The 14,938-nt window shown below is 41.1% G+C and overlaps 1 protein-coding gene and 1 pseudogene across 33 annotated transcripts in view; one reads left to right on the top strand and one right to left on the bottom strand.

The window, feature by feature from the left end:
• Window positions 1-2,501: 2,501 nt before the first annotated feature.
• On the top strand, window positions 2,502-2,813 carry LOC308510408 (ATP synthase subunit g, mitochondrial-like; annotated as a pseudogene). Its single transcript has one exon. The product of its transcript is annotated as an ATP synthase subunit g, mitochondrial-like (transcript).
• Window positions 2,814-10,005: 7,192 nt separating this feature from the next.
• The window catches only part of HIBADH (3-hydroxyisobutyrate dehydrogenase), a 92,096-nt gene continuing 87,163 nt past the window's right edge, over window positions 10,006-14,938 (bottom strand). For 24 of the 32 annotated variants that reach the window (XM_081079400.1, XM_081079396.1, XM_081079399.1 and 21 more), the window contains one exon: window positions 10,014-10,944. In XM_081079400.1, the coding sequence (XP_080935526.1) occupies window positions 10,786-10,944 (159 nt within the window). In that variant the 3' untranslated portion in view covers window positions 10,014-10,785. Of the gene's footprint in view, window positions 10,945-14,938 lie in introns of all 32 variants that reach the window. The other 8 variants (XM_081079404.1, XM_081079393.1, XM_081079419.1 and 5 more) reach the window with 2 other exon arrangements.

Here is a 14,938-nt window from a genome sequence, read left to right as displayed (position 1 = left end):
TTGGGGGTAAAAAAATCAGATGATATGTATTAAACACCAAGTCCAAAAAGCATTCCTGCACACACAAAGAGTTACCAGCAATTAGGTTATAGAGGCTGAAGAAATAAGACATTCAGACCCCAAAGTCACAAGCACAAAAAATGTTCACGTGGAGACATTACAGCTTCTAGAACTTGAAGATGAAAATGGTTCTGAGCAGCAGCTGCCTAGTAAGTTATATTCTTTTTTTTTTTTTTTTTTTTAAGGAGGGCGCAGCTTACAGTGGCCCATGCAGGGATCGAACTAGCAACCTTGGCATTATTAGCACCACGCTCTAACCAACTGAGCTACCCGGCTGCCCCTGTAAATTATGTTCTTAATGAACACTCATAACGTATCTACAATATAGCAGTGGAGTCAGAGAATGTAAAGACGGTCTCTCCTTCGCCAGCAGTTTGCTTTCTCTTTCATTCTAGTCTCGTGTCTGTCTCCTGACTCACTTGTCTAAAACATGGACTTTTCATCTCTGAGACAAAGGGGGCAATTCAAGGCAAAAGGAAAAGCCCAATGAATGAGTTAGGAGTTAACCAGTAGAGCATACTTACATTAGCACAAATAAGCTATCAGGTCACCCTGGTCATCGTGGCTCATTAAAAGGACAAAACTAAACCAAGCAAGGAGAATGAATCACGTTTGGCACTTATAGAGAGCAGGTCTGGGGTCAGGGTTAAGGACATGCAGAGGGGGAGAGAGACCGGGAATAAAGCTACATTTGCTCTTAGGGTCTCCAAGATTGGAACTCTACAGTGAAATTTCTGGAAAAGGCCTCAAATAGACTAACATTACCACAGATGATTTCAAATTCTATCCAAACCTGGAATGAAAATGAAGTTCAACAGGCACAAAACAAATGCAAAATAATGAACTTGATGTCTTCTGAACTCTGCTCAGAGGGGCGGAAAAAGCTCCATCTGGAGGCAAAATAACTCGTTCAGGGCACAAGGCTATCTCTTAATGGTGTCAGGAGGAATAACTCACTTCCAAATGGCCCAGACCATTCATTTTTATAAGGAGAACTGGTAACAATTATGCCTAATTTCATATGACTTAAAGAGAAAATAATGAAAGATTTTTTATTTTCTGAATTGACAACATCAACCAGAAGTTTTCTATTCCCTGATACTGTTTGGTGCTGAAACAATATTTGTTCTAACCTACAATAATCCCAACTCGAAAGCATTTTAGGCATTTATCATTTTTAATGACTGTGGCAAATGCCAAATTTTGTCCTTTTGAAGACAAAATGCTACACTCAAAAAGTCATGGGATTTGCATATACAGCCAACGCTGAGAAACACACCCCAAACCTGCCCTTTCATTTTATGAGTCTGGCTGTGAGGAAGGTTTCCACAGCCTCTCCCTCTGCCAATGTCATTATTTTACTGAGAGGCCTGCCAAAATGTAGCTTGTAGCTAAGCTTGTGGGTCAGGTTTATTCAAGTGGCTCTTTCTAGATGAGTTCTCTTGCCATCTCTTTACCAGGCATGACGGACTATCATTAATAAAAGTGTATTGATCTCTGAATCTATTCCCGGCTATAAAAAATAAAACCCTAATAAATGAGATGGCTATATGAGCAATAAATAATACCTAACCAGGCAGAGTCCAAAAGCTGTCAGAAGCACATGCCTCACATTTTCTGAAAGCCTTAACTAAGAAGAATCAAAATTTTAGAGCTAAAACAAACCTTGGAGATCAGTGCAATGCCCTCCTTTTCAAGAGAAGAAAACTGACCCACAATCCTGCACAGGTTACTGCTGACCTAGGGCTGGAATGCAGGTCTCCTGTCTCCCAGCCAGGGACAGTTCTGGTCACTCAGACTCTGGAAAGCACTCCCCCGTAGGCTGGTTGCAAAATCCGTCTGCTTTACTGTATTTTCCTAGTATTAATGTTCTGAAAGAGTCGAATTCTAGCCTGAATGAAGAAGTCTGCATCCCGTTTAGGGACTCTTGAATTATTAAATAACGAATACAATTAACTAGTGAAAGGTCATCTTCCATCTCTCTGCCGCCCATGAGAGACAATTCCATGTACGCCTTACCGCGATGGACACGCTAGGTTACAGGGCTGACACCTTGCAGGAACTTACAAATCCCTATGATGTCCTGAAGCTCCCTCCTCAATGGAACTGAAAGATAGCTCAAAACCCCATTCGGGCAGATGCCTCCCCATGGGCAGGCTGTCTGAAAATGCTCCAGGGTACAGTGTCTGCCGCTGAGACTGGTAGGGACTTGCGCTGTTTTCCCGAGCAGCAGCAGCTTGTGACAGCAGCCTGGGTAGAATTTATCCACATGGATAACGCTGCCCCATTCTCGGCTCAGATCTGCCTTTGTCCCCCACTTCCCATAGGAAGTGGACAGATCACACACATTTCTGATTGCTCAGAATAAAAGTCAAAATCAGCCTTCCAGGGGATGACATTCAGCCGGCCGGTCAAGGCCACGGACTTTCCATCCTAGAACCATGACCCAGTTTGTCCATAACCTCGCAGAGAAGGCCCCGGCACTACTCAACAATGCTGTGACTTACTCGAAGCCTTGAATGGCCACATTTTGGCACTATGCCAAGGTTAAGCTGTTTCCTCCAACCCTTGCTGAGATCCCTACAGCTATTCAGAGTTTCAAAACAATAGTCAATAGTGCTCAAACTGGTAGCTTCAAACAGCTCACAGTTATGGAAGCTCTGCTGAATGGTTTGGTGGCCCCTGAGATATAAATGTGGTTTTATGTCGGCAAGATCATAGGCAAGCCTGGCATCATTGGCTATAAGGTTTGAAGACCAATCATTCACATCTGTTTCTTTTGGGTTTATTATTCAAATGTTCTTGGACCATGTGTGATCAGACTGGTATTTGAATAAAATATGTCAAAATCAACATTTTTCTATATCAAACACTGAAAAAAAAAGTCAAAATCAAAGTCCGTGCGATAAGAAAAATGTTCCAACGGTAGGCCCCATCCATTTGGGGTTCACTTAAGTTTGGACTCAGCTGTGGCTCAGTATGTGCTCCATCATCATGATGTCAGATCAATAGGACAGCAAAAGAATCTCTCAAATACCTACCTCTTCATAGAATCCCTTGAATAAATCAAATCTGTGTTACTATGAGATTCGCCTTATGCCTCAAGGCCTAGTAGCATGTGGTAAAATGTTGCATTTGGAACTGCTGGGCTCCATAAAGGAAATATGTGCCTGCTTATCTACATGCAATTTGATGTTTAAGGTACGTAAAAAACGGGACTAAAGCTTGCCACCAAATACACCTATTTTCCCCCTAAGTTTCTTCAAACAGCATAAGCTAACTGTTTGACTAAGAAAACTCTGTAAAAACCCACATTCTGCAAGACTTCTCGGGCAGCTGTGTGTAACACACAGCATCACTTATTACAGAGTAAAATAAGCTTAATCTGCCAAGGAAGAACCTTTAAAAAGTTTATGCTGGCAGGATAGTTCACCTAACACAAACGCCATGCCCTAGCTTCCAGTCAGCCATTTGCACATTTATTGAGCTCTTACTCAATGCCAAGGGCTGAACTCAACCCGGGGATGAAAGCCGATACATTCTGTGCCCTCCAAGAGCTCATAGTCTAGTATGGAAGACAGATGGGCAAACCAGCCAATATAATGCAATAACATAAATCCTATGACACAAGAGAGATCCACGAAGAACTATGGGAACGGGACGTGACAGCCTGAGGTGGCTGAGGAAGTCCTGGCAGAAGATACGGCGCCTGAGCTGGTTGGCCCGAGTCGAGAAGAACGGCATTTCAGGAGAAGGAAGTGACATGTGCAAAGGCACTGAGGTGTGAGAAGCATGGCATGCTTGGGAAATGGCAAGTGCTCTTGAAGTGAAACAGGAGCCAGAGCACGAAGGGCCTGAACACCCTTTGAGGAGATCAGACTGCGTCCGAGGCCAGCAGATCTTCTGCCCGGAAATGACTGGATTGGATTTCAGTCTTAGAAAGACCTCTCTCTCGGTGGTGTGAAGACTGAATTGGGGAAGAACCAAATTGGTGGCTAAGAAGCAGCTGTGAATCCATAGACACAAAGATTAAGGGGTGCCCATAGCTACAGGGTTCACAAGGGAGAGAACGGGGAGTGACTGAATGGCCACAAAAGATTTGCCAGGGTGATGGGGAGGTGATGGAAACGTTCTAAAATGTGGTGCTGAGTGTACGATTCTGTAAATTTACTCCAAGTCACTGAATCATACATTTCAAATGAGCAAATTTTATTGTATGTAGATGTACTTCAGTAAAGCTTTGGAACTAACAGAGAAGCAGTTGCAAAGAGACTGAAGTATCCTAGACAAGAACCAGTGAGACCCTGAAGTAGGCCCTGGAGACGGAGAATTCGCTGTGGAGAATGGGTGGAGGAGAGAAAGGAGTCGGGGATGGTCCTGGGGAACCTGGATGGGACAGGAACTAGGAGGAGAAGCAGGTCTGCTGGGGAGGATGGGGAGCTCCGTTTTTATATGCCAAGTTGGAGGTACCTGTGGATCATACACCTGAGCAGGTACTCCCCATTATGGACATTTGGGGCAGGTCATTTTTGTGGGGGCTACCCTGTGAACTATAGGATGTTTAGTAGTATCTGTGACCTCTATCCACTAGGTGCCAATAGCAACCCCCCACACCTTCAGTATAAGCACCAAAAATGTCTTCAGAAATTGCCATACGTCCCCTGGGGGCAAAGCTGCCCCAGCTGAGAACCACTTATCAAGAGAAAAATCTTAACTCACGATTTTTTTTCCTTAGTTTTTTTCAGAGATAAAATTCACACACCATAAAATTCACCATAAAAGTGTACAATTCAGTGGTTTTAAATACATTCACAAAGTTGTGCAACCATCACTACTATCTAATTCCAGAACATTTTCATCACACCAGAAAAAAACTCCATACCTATTAGCAGTCACTCCGCATTTCCCCCTTCCTCCCTCCCTGGAAATCACTCATCTACTTTGTCTCTGGATTTGCCTATTTCTGACATTGCATACAGAATCATATAGTATGTGGCCTTTTATGTCTGGCTTCCTTCACTTGGCACAATGTTTTCCAGGTTCGTCCACGTTATAGCATATACCAGTGCTTCATTCCTTTTATGGCCAGTCTTCCATTGTTATGGATGTACCATAGTTTGTTTCTCCATTCATCCGTTGATGGACATTTGGATTGTTTCCACTTTGGGGCTATTATGGATAATGCTGCTATGAACATTCATGTACAAGTTTTTGTGCAGACATATGTTTTCATTTTTCTTGAGTACATAGCTAGGAGTGGAATGGCCGGATCGTGTGGTAACTCTATGTTTACCCTTTCAAGGAACTGCCAAACTATTTTCCAAAGTGGCTGCCTTGTTTTATATTCCTGGCAGCAATGTATGAGGTTATTAACTTCTTCACATGCTCAATAACACTTGTGATTTCCTTAACTCATATTTTTTTTGTTTCAAGTTTCCAAGCATGCATTTAATATTAGGCTACATTGTTTATGACAACTTTATAGATGAGAAAACTAATGGTCAAAGGAGGGTGACTTAAACAAGTTATGCTTAGAGGTTACTACAGTCCTTTCCAGCACTAGCATTGATTATTCTAAGTTAAAAAAAAAAAATGTATAATTAATTTCAGTGCTGCTCTGTCCTTCATACAAGATGCTGGCCGTCTGACACTTGATCTGTTTGTGCTGGTGTTTAGTTTCCAGACATCTATCCATGCCTGTACCTTTCCCCTCTCAACTACTCAAAGACACCCCTTAGCAGGTGTCCTCTCTCTTTCATGCATCATTCTCTCTTCTTTATACGAGGATTCTACCCTCATCAACAGAATCCCATATCTCCCATCCTAAAAATATAAATAGGACTTCCCTCAACCCCATATTCCCTGCCAGTATCTATCCCACTCATCTTATAGTAAAACTTCTTAAGAATTGTCCTTACTCATTGCTTCCAATTCCTCTCCTCCCAGTCTCTCATTCTCAATCTCATTTCCAACACCACCAAAACACTTGTCAGTCACCAACGACTTTTATTTTGCCAAGTCCAAATGATTAGTTCTCAGCCCTTACATCATTCAATTTATCAATAGTTTTATTATTTATTATTAGTTTCAGGTGTACAAAACAATGTAATAAACATTTACACCCCTCACAAAGTGATAGCCCCCTGCCCCCAATCTACCACCCCTCTGGCATCCTATACAGCTGTTACAATTCCATTGACTCTATTCCCTATGCTGTACTCCACATGCTGTGACTATATATACATTACAGTTGACATTCAATATTGTTCAGCTTCAGCTTCAGGAGTACAGCACAGTGGTCAGGCATCTACACCGTCCACGAAGTGGTCTCCCTAATAAGACAAGTGCCCAGCTGACACCCTACAAATTCTTTACAACATTATCGGTTATATTCCCCAAACTGTCTTTTGTATCCCTGTGGCAATATTGTGGCTACCAATTTGTGCTTTCTAATCCCCTCACCTTCTCCCTCATCCCCACCACCCTCCCATCTATCAACCATCAGTTTTTTCTCTACATCTTTGAGACTGTTTCTGATTAGTTTGTTCATTTATTCTTTAGATTCCACATATAAGTGAGATCACATGGTATTTGTCTTTCTCCGTCTGACTTATTTTACTTAGGATAATGTTCTCTGGGCCCATCCATATCATTGCAAATAGTAAGGTTTCATTCTTCTTTATGTCCAAGTAATACTCCATTATATAAATGTACCAATTTCTTAATCCAGTCGTCTACTGATGGGCATTTTGGTTGTTTCCATATCTTGGCTATTGTGAATAGCGCTACAATAAACATAGGGGCATATGAAGTTTTTTTCAAATTAGCGTTTTGGATTTCTCTGGATAGATACCTAAGAGTGGAATTGCTGGGTCATAAGGTAGCTCCATTTCCAGTTTTTTGAGATACCTCCATATTGATTTCCATAGTGGCTGCACCAATCTGCAATCCCACCAGCAGTGCACGAGGGTTCCCTTTTCTCCACATCTTCGCCAGCACTTGTTTGTTGATTTATTGATAGTCATTCTGACCGAGGTGAGGTGATATCTTATTGTGGTTTTTATTTGCATTTCTCTAATGATTAGTGACATTGAGCATTTTTTCATGTATCTGTTGGCCATCTGTATGTCCTCTTTAGAGAAATGTCTCTTCGTGTCCTCCGTCCATTTTTTAATTGCGTTGTTTTTTTGGTGTTGAGTTGTATGAGTTTTTATCAATTTTGTATATTAACCCCTTATCAGATGTATCATTGGAAAATATCTTCTCCCATTCAGTAGGATGCCTTTTTGTTTTATTGATGGTTTCCTTTGATGTGAAAAAACTTTTTAGTTTGATATAGTCCCACGTTTATATTTTCTTTTGCTTCCCTTGCCTAAGGGGATGTATCAGTAAAAATATTACTGAGGGTAATGTCTGCAAATTTACTTCCTATATTTTCTTCTAGGAATTTTATGGTTTCGGATCTTACATTTAAGTCTTTAATTCATTTTGAATTTATTCTGGTACATGGCATACAGAGGTGGTCCAGCTTCATTTTTTTGTATGTTTTCTGTCCAGTTTTCCAGCACCATTTATTGAATAGACTGTCTTTATCCCAATGTAAATTCTTGCTTCCATTGTCATAGATTAAATGACCATAAAGGTATGGATTTATTTCTGGGCTCTCTATTCTGTTGCATTGATCTGTGTCTGTTTTTATGCCAGCACCATGCTGTTTTGATTACCAGAGCCTTGTAGTATGATTTGATGTCAGGTAGTGTGATACCTCCCACTTTGTTCTTATTTCTCAAGATTGCCGTGACTATTCAGGGTCTTTTATGGCTCCATATACATTTTAGGATTATATGTTCTATTTCTGTGAAAAATGTTGTTGGTAGTTTGATAGGAATTGCGTTGAATCTGTATATTGCCTTAGGGTAATATGGACATTTTAACTATATTAATTCTTCCTATCCATGAGCATGGTATGTGTTTCCATTTATTTGTATCTTCTTTAATTTCTCTCTTCAGCATCTTATAATTTTCTGAGTACACGTCTTTTACTTCTTTGGTTAAATTTATTCCTAAGTATTTCATAGTTTTTGAAGCAATTGTAAGTGGGATTTTCTTAATTTCTCCTTCTGATAGTTTACTATTTGTGTATAATTTATCAGTTTTTGATACAAATAATCATTCCCTCCTTAAAACACCGTCTTTGGCTTTTGGGATACCACTCTTATTTTTCCCCTACCTTACTGGTCATTCCTTGCTGGTTCTGCCTCATTTCCCCAACCTCTAAAAGTTAGAGTAACCCAGGGCTTGGACCTTTATTTTTCTCTACTTAGGTGGCTATTAGGCATCTCAAATAAACTCCTGATTTCTTTTTCCCTTAGACCTCTCATAATCTTCTCCAGAGAGTAATTGGTAAGTCCTTTTTTCCACTTTCTCCAACCTTGAATCCTCCAGTTTTCTCTCACGCCATCCATCAGTTAGTGGCTCTCTTTTATGTTCAGAATCTGACCACTTTTTGCCTCTTCCATTATCAACATCTTGTCCCAGCCATCATTATTTCCTAACTGGGTTATTATGATCGCCTCCTAACTGGTGTCCGTGCTTCCATTCCAGCTTTGCCCTATAGTCTATGCTCCACACAGCAGCCAAAGAGGTCCCTTTAAAAAGTAGGTCAGAGCGCATCAATCCTCTGGACAAAACGGCCAGAGGATTGGGCTGCTGTGATAGTTTGCAAAATGTCCACTTTGACGCCCCTCTTGGTGTCCACCTTCCTATTGCTAACTCTGAGCTTGGCTGGGTGACTTGCTTTGGCCAAGGGGACAATGCAGCCATGAAGCAAGCAAAGGCTTGGAAAGTGCTTGTTCACTGGGACTGGTCCTATGGTGGGACCAGTTGGTGGGAGCACCATCTTGTGAATGAACTTGGGTTAGCCTCCTGGAGGATGAGTGGCCATGTGGAGCGAAGCCCCAACCATTCCAGCTGTTCCAGAAGAGCTGGCCCAGTCCAGAAGAGAAATCTAGTCAACCTGGAGAATCCTGGAAAATAATACATGTTTGTTCTAAGGCACAAAATTTGGGGGTGGCAGTGTATCGGTTAGCTTTTGCTTTTGCTGGTACACTGCCTGTTTCACTCAGAATAGAAGCCAATGTCCTACAAGACCCTACGAGATCTCTGCCCCAGTCTCATGATAGCTCACTTACAACCTCCTTGTTATTTCTCATAACCACTGTTACCCTGACTCAGGGTCTTTGCAATTTCTCTTCCCTGCGTCTACAATGTTCTTTCCTCATAGATCTGCATGGCGTGCTCCCTCGTTTCCTTCTTATCTCTGCTCTCAAGCCACCACATCAAAGAGAACTTCCCTTACTGCTCTAATAAAATACCCCTAGCATCCCCATCCATTCTCCTTATCCTGCTTTATTTTTCCCGTTAGTCCTTAGCATCACCTGACATATGCATTCAACATTTATTCCTTGTCTACCGCGCCCCTCACACACATACATAGGAGACACCACAATTTATGGTCTAAAAAGGGCAGAACTGTCTGCTTGCTCATCACTGTAGCCCCAGCACTTACAATAGTGCCTGGAATTTTTCATCACTTGGAAAATGATGGAAGTAGTTGTACTTCTGCCAAATTTGGCGTCCAGGTCTATCACCTGGAGTATTTCTAGGGGCTGAAGTGGGGAAAGTGGCAACTTAGCTCCGTACTGGGACACAGCACCTTTAATGCAGGTTGAGTCCCCATAACACCCACAACCTAGAAAACACTCCAACAGATGCAACTAAGGATTCGGGTACATTAGCAGGAAGCTGGCTTGCCACTGGCCAATTCAGGGCTTGGTTCCTTTTGCCCTCCCCTCCCTTTTCTCCCATCCTTTGCCCATTAGTCTGTAACAACAGTTTGTCAGATCATTTGATTGTTCACCAAATGGCTGGGAAGACACAAAAACTCCAAGACAGTATTATCAGCATAGAAATTTATTTGAATTCAAAATAATATGGTTCTATTTAGAATACTGTAATAATTAAAGCAAATATCATCATTGGCTCTGAAATAGGTCTAAAGATGTCATTCTTTTCAAGTCAAAAATATGTACTATGAATGTACAAGGAAGCAAAAATACAAAAAAAACAGGTTTGCTGAGTAGTGGGAATTGTTATAGGATGGACACACTTAGACACCGTAACAGAATCCAAATTATAAAACATGCAGCGAGGAGTGCTCTTGTTTATTAATTCCCTGGAAAATAAATCAGTAACCTCAGTAATGCAAAAGTACCACCACTTGGTTAACAGGGCATACTTCCCAAGGGACACAGTAATTCACCACACTTCCCTTTCTCTAATTCCTCTCCTCATACCGATTTCTTTTCTTTCTTTCAAGATTGGTTTTCATCCTGCTGAAAAATATTTGGTTTTATTTGTAAAATGATGTAAATAGCATCCTGATTGAAGATGACCTAGGATCAACTTTTTGAAAAAGGTCAATCAGCTAGTTAGCAGAGACCATCAGTGGCTTGCAGAAAAAAAATTCAGATAATGTATGTTCGCTAAAAAGATAAAAAGAATAAGCAGGTAAAAATGGGTGGAAAACCCCAGGGTTTATTGTGACCTAAACAATCAAAAGCAGACAGGTGACTTTTGATTAAACTCATTTACTTGTGGAGTGAGCTATCAGGAGGCTCAAGATAAGAGTCTGGTTTCCAACAGTGTCCACGGCCAAGTGCAAACTCAGAAGGTCTCCTCCTCCCGGAGAAACTGGAACACAGACGAGAAGTCTTTCTTTGAGTAGCCCTTTGCGCACATCACCCTGTAGATCTGATGGGCCTGACTGCCCAGGAGAATGGGGCTCTTTGTGCTGGTGGCAGAGTCTTGTGCTAATCCCAGATCCTAAATCAAACAAGGGCGGGAGGGAACACATTGACACTGGTAAGTAAGGCTCACTTCAGAACTGTGCCTTCTAATGCTTTTGTTTCCAAGAAGAAAAAAACGGAGTCTGAAAAAATAACTTACGAGCACTGTGGCAAATTACCTATTTTTTATATGTACGTTCATACAGCTGCAAAAGTGCTCCAGCCTGGAACTTTGATTTCTCCACTCCTCCACCCTCCAGCACACTTTTTTGTTTTATTTTGACTTTGCACAGGGGTTACTATCCAGGTGAGATCACACAGGCAAATGCTTTTTCAAATCTGCAGAAGCCCCTAAGCCTAAACCAAACCCCTTGTGGAATTATTGAATATCTATTCAATCTCTTATTCAACAAATATTTAGCAACTGCTATGTGCTGGGGACCATTCTTAGTGCCGGTGATACAGTCCTGCTAAAACCAAGTCACTGTTCTCATGAAGCTTACACTCCAGTGGGGAAGAGAACCAAAACCAATACTCCAATCCCAGACAACGATGAGTGCTATGAAGAAAAATAAAGCAGGGTGAGGATTTAGAAAGAGATGGGTAGCAAGAAGTGGGGTGGAAGGAAGAGCATTCTGACAGATGAAATGTTTAGGGAAGACCTCCCTCAGGCGAAGGCACTGACCCAAGATCTGAGTGTTAGGGAGACAGTGAGTTCTTTGGAGATCTGGGGGAAGGGACTTTCAGGCAGATGGAAGAGCAAGGGAAAGGCCCTGCATGGGCACAGCGTGGATATTCAAAACACACTAAGAAGGCCAACGAGGCTGAATTAGAGCAAAGGGGCTGGGGGAGGAAATGAGCTGAAGGGTGGAACACGCAGCTGTAATATGATTGAATTTTAAGTGCAACATACCACAACCCTCTACCATCTCCTAGGTCTAATGCTTCATTCTTCAAGTTTCAGAAAACTTAACGCCTGTCTGAAAATAAATTTAATAGTATACATCTCTTATAGTTAAATTGTAGCTAATGGATATCCACTACCATAAAAACGGAATCTTGTCCAAACTTGAAATATCAGGAGCAAATGAAGATAATGAAGGTATGGATAACTGAAACACTATTCTATGTATTTCAGTTTATTTGTGATTTTATAAGAGGTGCAAACAAGTGACAAGACAAACTAGATTTTCTTCTTACTATTCATTCCAGTCTCATTTCCCCCACCCCTGGAAAAGTTGGCAAGCGATGAAAGGGGAACACAAAGGGGAACACAAGAAGCAAGGTGAGAAATATTTCTACTCTTTGAAGAACGACCTTGATAACTGAGCAGTTACTGACACCATCCACTCAAAGAAGAAAATCACTCAAAGGAAAAACAAGCAAAGGTTAAAGAATGAATTAAATATCTAGCGTCTTGAATATCTATGAGGCCACAGGTACAAACATAATTTTGTGTTTGTATGATTTTCACATGCAAACTCATAAATTTGGAAAATCTACTTAACCTTAAATTCTTCTATAGCTTCCACTAAACAGCATGTTTATTACCCACACACTTAACAAATGTGACAGGGATGTTAAGATCTATGCACACACAGCAGACAAGCCTCTTTTGCCAACATCATTTTGCAGCACATCAGTAAGATGCTTTTATTTTAAAATGACAATGAGAAAATCTACATAGAAAGACTGCATTTAATATTTAACTTAGTAGTATAATTAGAATGTGAGAATTCAGAGTAAACATAACATATTAAGAAGACAATCCTATCAAGAAAAAGAAATCTACTAAGAGTTTTTCAAAGAGGCAAGTAAATATGATCCCAAATAAGAGAGAATAAAACCAAAAAAAAAAAAAAGAAAAAGAAAACTGAAAGAGTTTGGTGACTGCTACCTTAAAGGATAGACATTCGAAAAAGGAAAAGGTAATTAATCTATAAAAGCCTGAGTAACTTGTCAAACTTCAAATGGTAGAAAAAAAAGGCATCCTTTGAAAGCTTACAATATATAATTTAAAACAAATAAATATCCTACTTCACTAGTCAAAATATTTACAAATTCATGAGCTCAGTGGGTGTCAGGAAAAAAGTATTAGGTTGGTGCAAAAAAGTAATTACGGTTTAAAAGGTTAAAAATAATTGCAAAAATGGCAATTACTTTCACACCAACCTAATATGAAAGAATCGCAAACCGATTTCAACAAATTAATGGAGTACCAAGCTGTTATGCTTTACAAGGAAACACGTACGGGGGGGGGGGGGGAGGGGGGGGGCGTGGCAAGCATTGTCATGACTGTCCAGACGTTGTTTCTCAGTGCCCACCAGAAACCGACGTGTAGCTTAGAGAGTTCAGAAGAATGATCTAGATTTCATATTGATCATATTCTGATTATATACACACAATATGTTAGAATTTTATGATGCGAAGACCTAGAAGTAAATGGACAAGCCCCTACAGCATCATATCCCCCAGCACAAGATTTACTAGCCGTTGAGGTCTACCCACGCAGGTACACTTGCTTTAATTACTGTAGCACTGATGGGGATTTCTTTAATCTCTATTAATTTACCTAGTTGGCTATGGTGTGTTTTTGCTAATAGCTGTCAGAGGTAATTAAATGTTTCTAAAAGTTTCTTTCTAAGTATTTTCATTCTAAGCAAAATTAAGAAATCTTCTTCGTTATAAGGAAAATAAAGGAAACGAGAATATAATAAAAATAAGGGAACAGTAGCATCCATACATTTTGGTACTGCACTGGCTTCTACTATTAGTTGAAAGAGCTATCTTTTATTATCAAGAAAATAATTTTAAAGGAAGGACAGTGAAAGTGGCATGTACTTCCTGGGCAGAGACACTGGAGAAGATGACTAAACTAAAGGTGTCCAGCAGAGTAGAGGACACCTACGACGGACAGTCCCCAAACAAAGCCAGCACTGCAGAAGGGGAGGCCACACAAACCCACCCTCTTTGATTAGAAGCCTCCTACTTCTTACTGCACTTTACTTGTTAGCTGTTTCCTCTGTTTGAGCCCTTAGCAATATTTTAGGAACCAAATAAGCTAACCGACCACAACCCCCTTCATACATAAAGGAAACTGGGCATGTGACTCTTTCATTCTTCCATGTGTCCTAATAAATCACCCTGCAGCTGTGGATGAAAACAATACACTCAGGAGATACTTTGTTTCCAACAACAGCCACATAGCACAATTATAAAAGCCTGTACAGAGGACATGCAAACCTAACTACAAGGTCCAGATTGGCATAGAAATAAATATTTTCTTAAATGAAACACAAGGAGAAACAAAACTACAGAACAAGAAACATAGAAACAAAATAAGCAACATCAAACATTGCTTCATCCAATAAATATTTAAAGTGTGCTGACAACGTGCCCGGTATTGTGCCAGAATCTAGAGTAGAGGGGAAGGCAGACTGTCTAGGCGGAGGGAGCAGCACGCCGGGAGGCTTGCCCGTGAGAGAGAACAAGAGCAGAAATGAGTCAGCATGGCTGAAACAGAGAGGGGCATGGGGAGGCCAGACTGAGCTGCGGGGCGAGCTACGGCCCAGTCACTGAGGGCCTTCTAAGACAACTTGCAGAGACGGACTCTAGTCTACAAGGATGAAAGAGACTAGGTAGAAAAAACGACATCATCAGGGTTTTACATATTAGGAAGCCCATGCTTTTCCATGGTGTGGAAAATGAACGAGAAAAGATTGGGATGAAAGGCAAAGAGACCAGCTAAGGGCTGGTCTACATGAGGCGCGGCCAAGGTGCTGGCAGTGGCAGAGGAGGAAGTGGAAGGACAGGCATAGTCAAGAAGCAGAACGGACAGATGGTCACAGGGAACAAAGAAGAATAAGCGGAGTACGGTGTCCAGTTGTGTGCATTATTACTTTTGTAATGCGGGGGGGAGTCGATTGTGGGGAGGCAGGAAATCAACTCCGCGCAGAAATCTGAAAGTCTGTTCATCTATAAAATATTTCCTGAAGTTGTGATCACAAATGAGAGGAGGCCAACAATCTGCT

The sequence above is a fragment of the Rhinolophus hipposideros genome, assembly GCF_964194185.1.
Source record: "Rhinolophus hipposideros genome assembly, chromosome: 18".
NCBI classification, from domain to species: domain Eukaryota; kingdom Metazoa; phylum Chordata; class Mammalia; order Chiroptera; family Rhinolophidae; genus Rhinolophus; species Rhinolophus hipposideros.
Note: the sequence above shows the minus strand (reverse complement) of the source record. Positions and strands in the feature narration are given on the sequence as shown.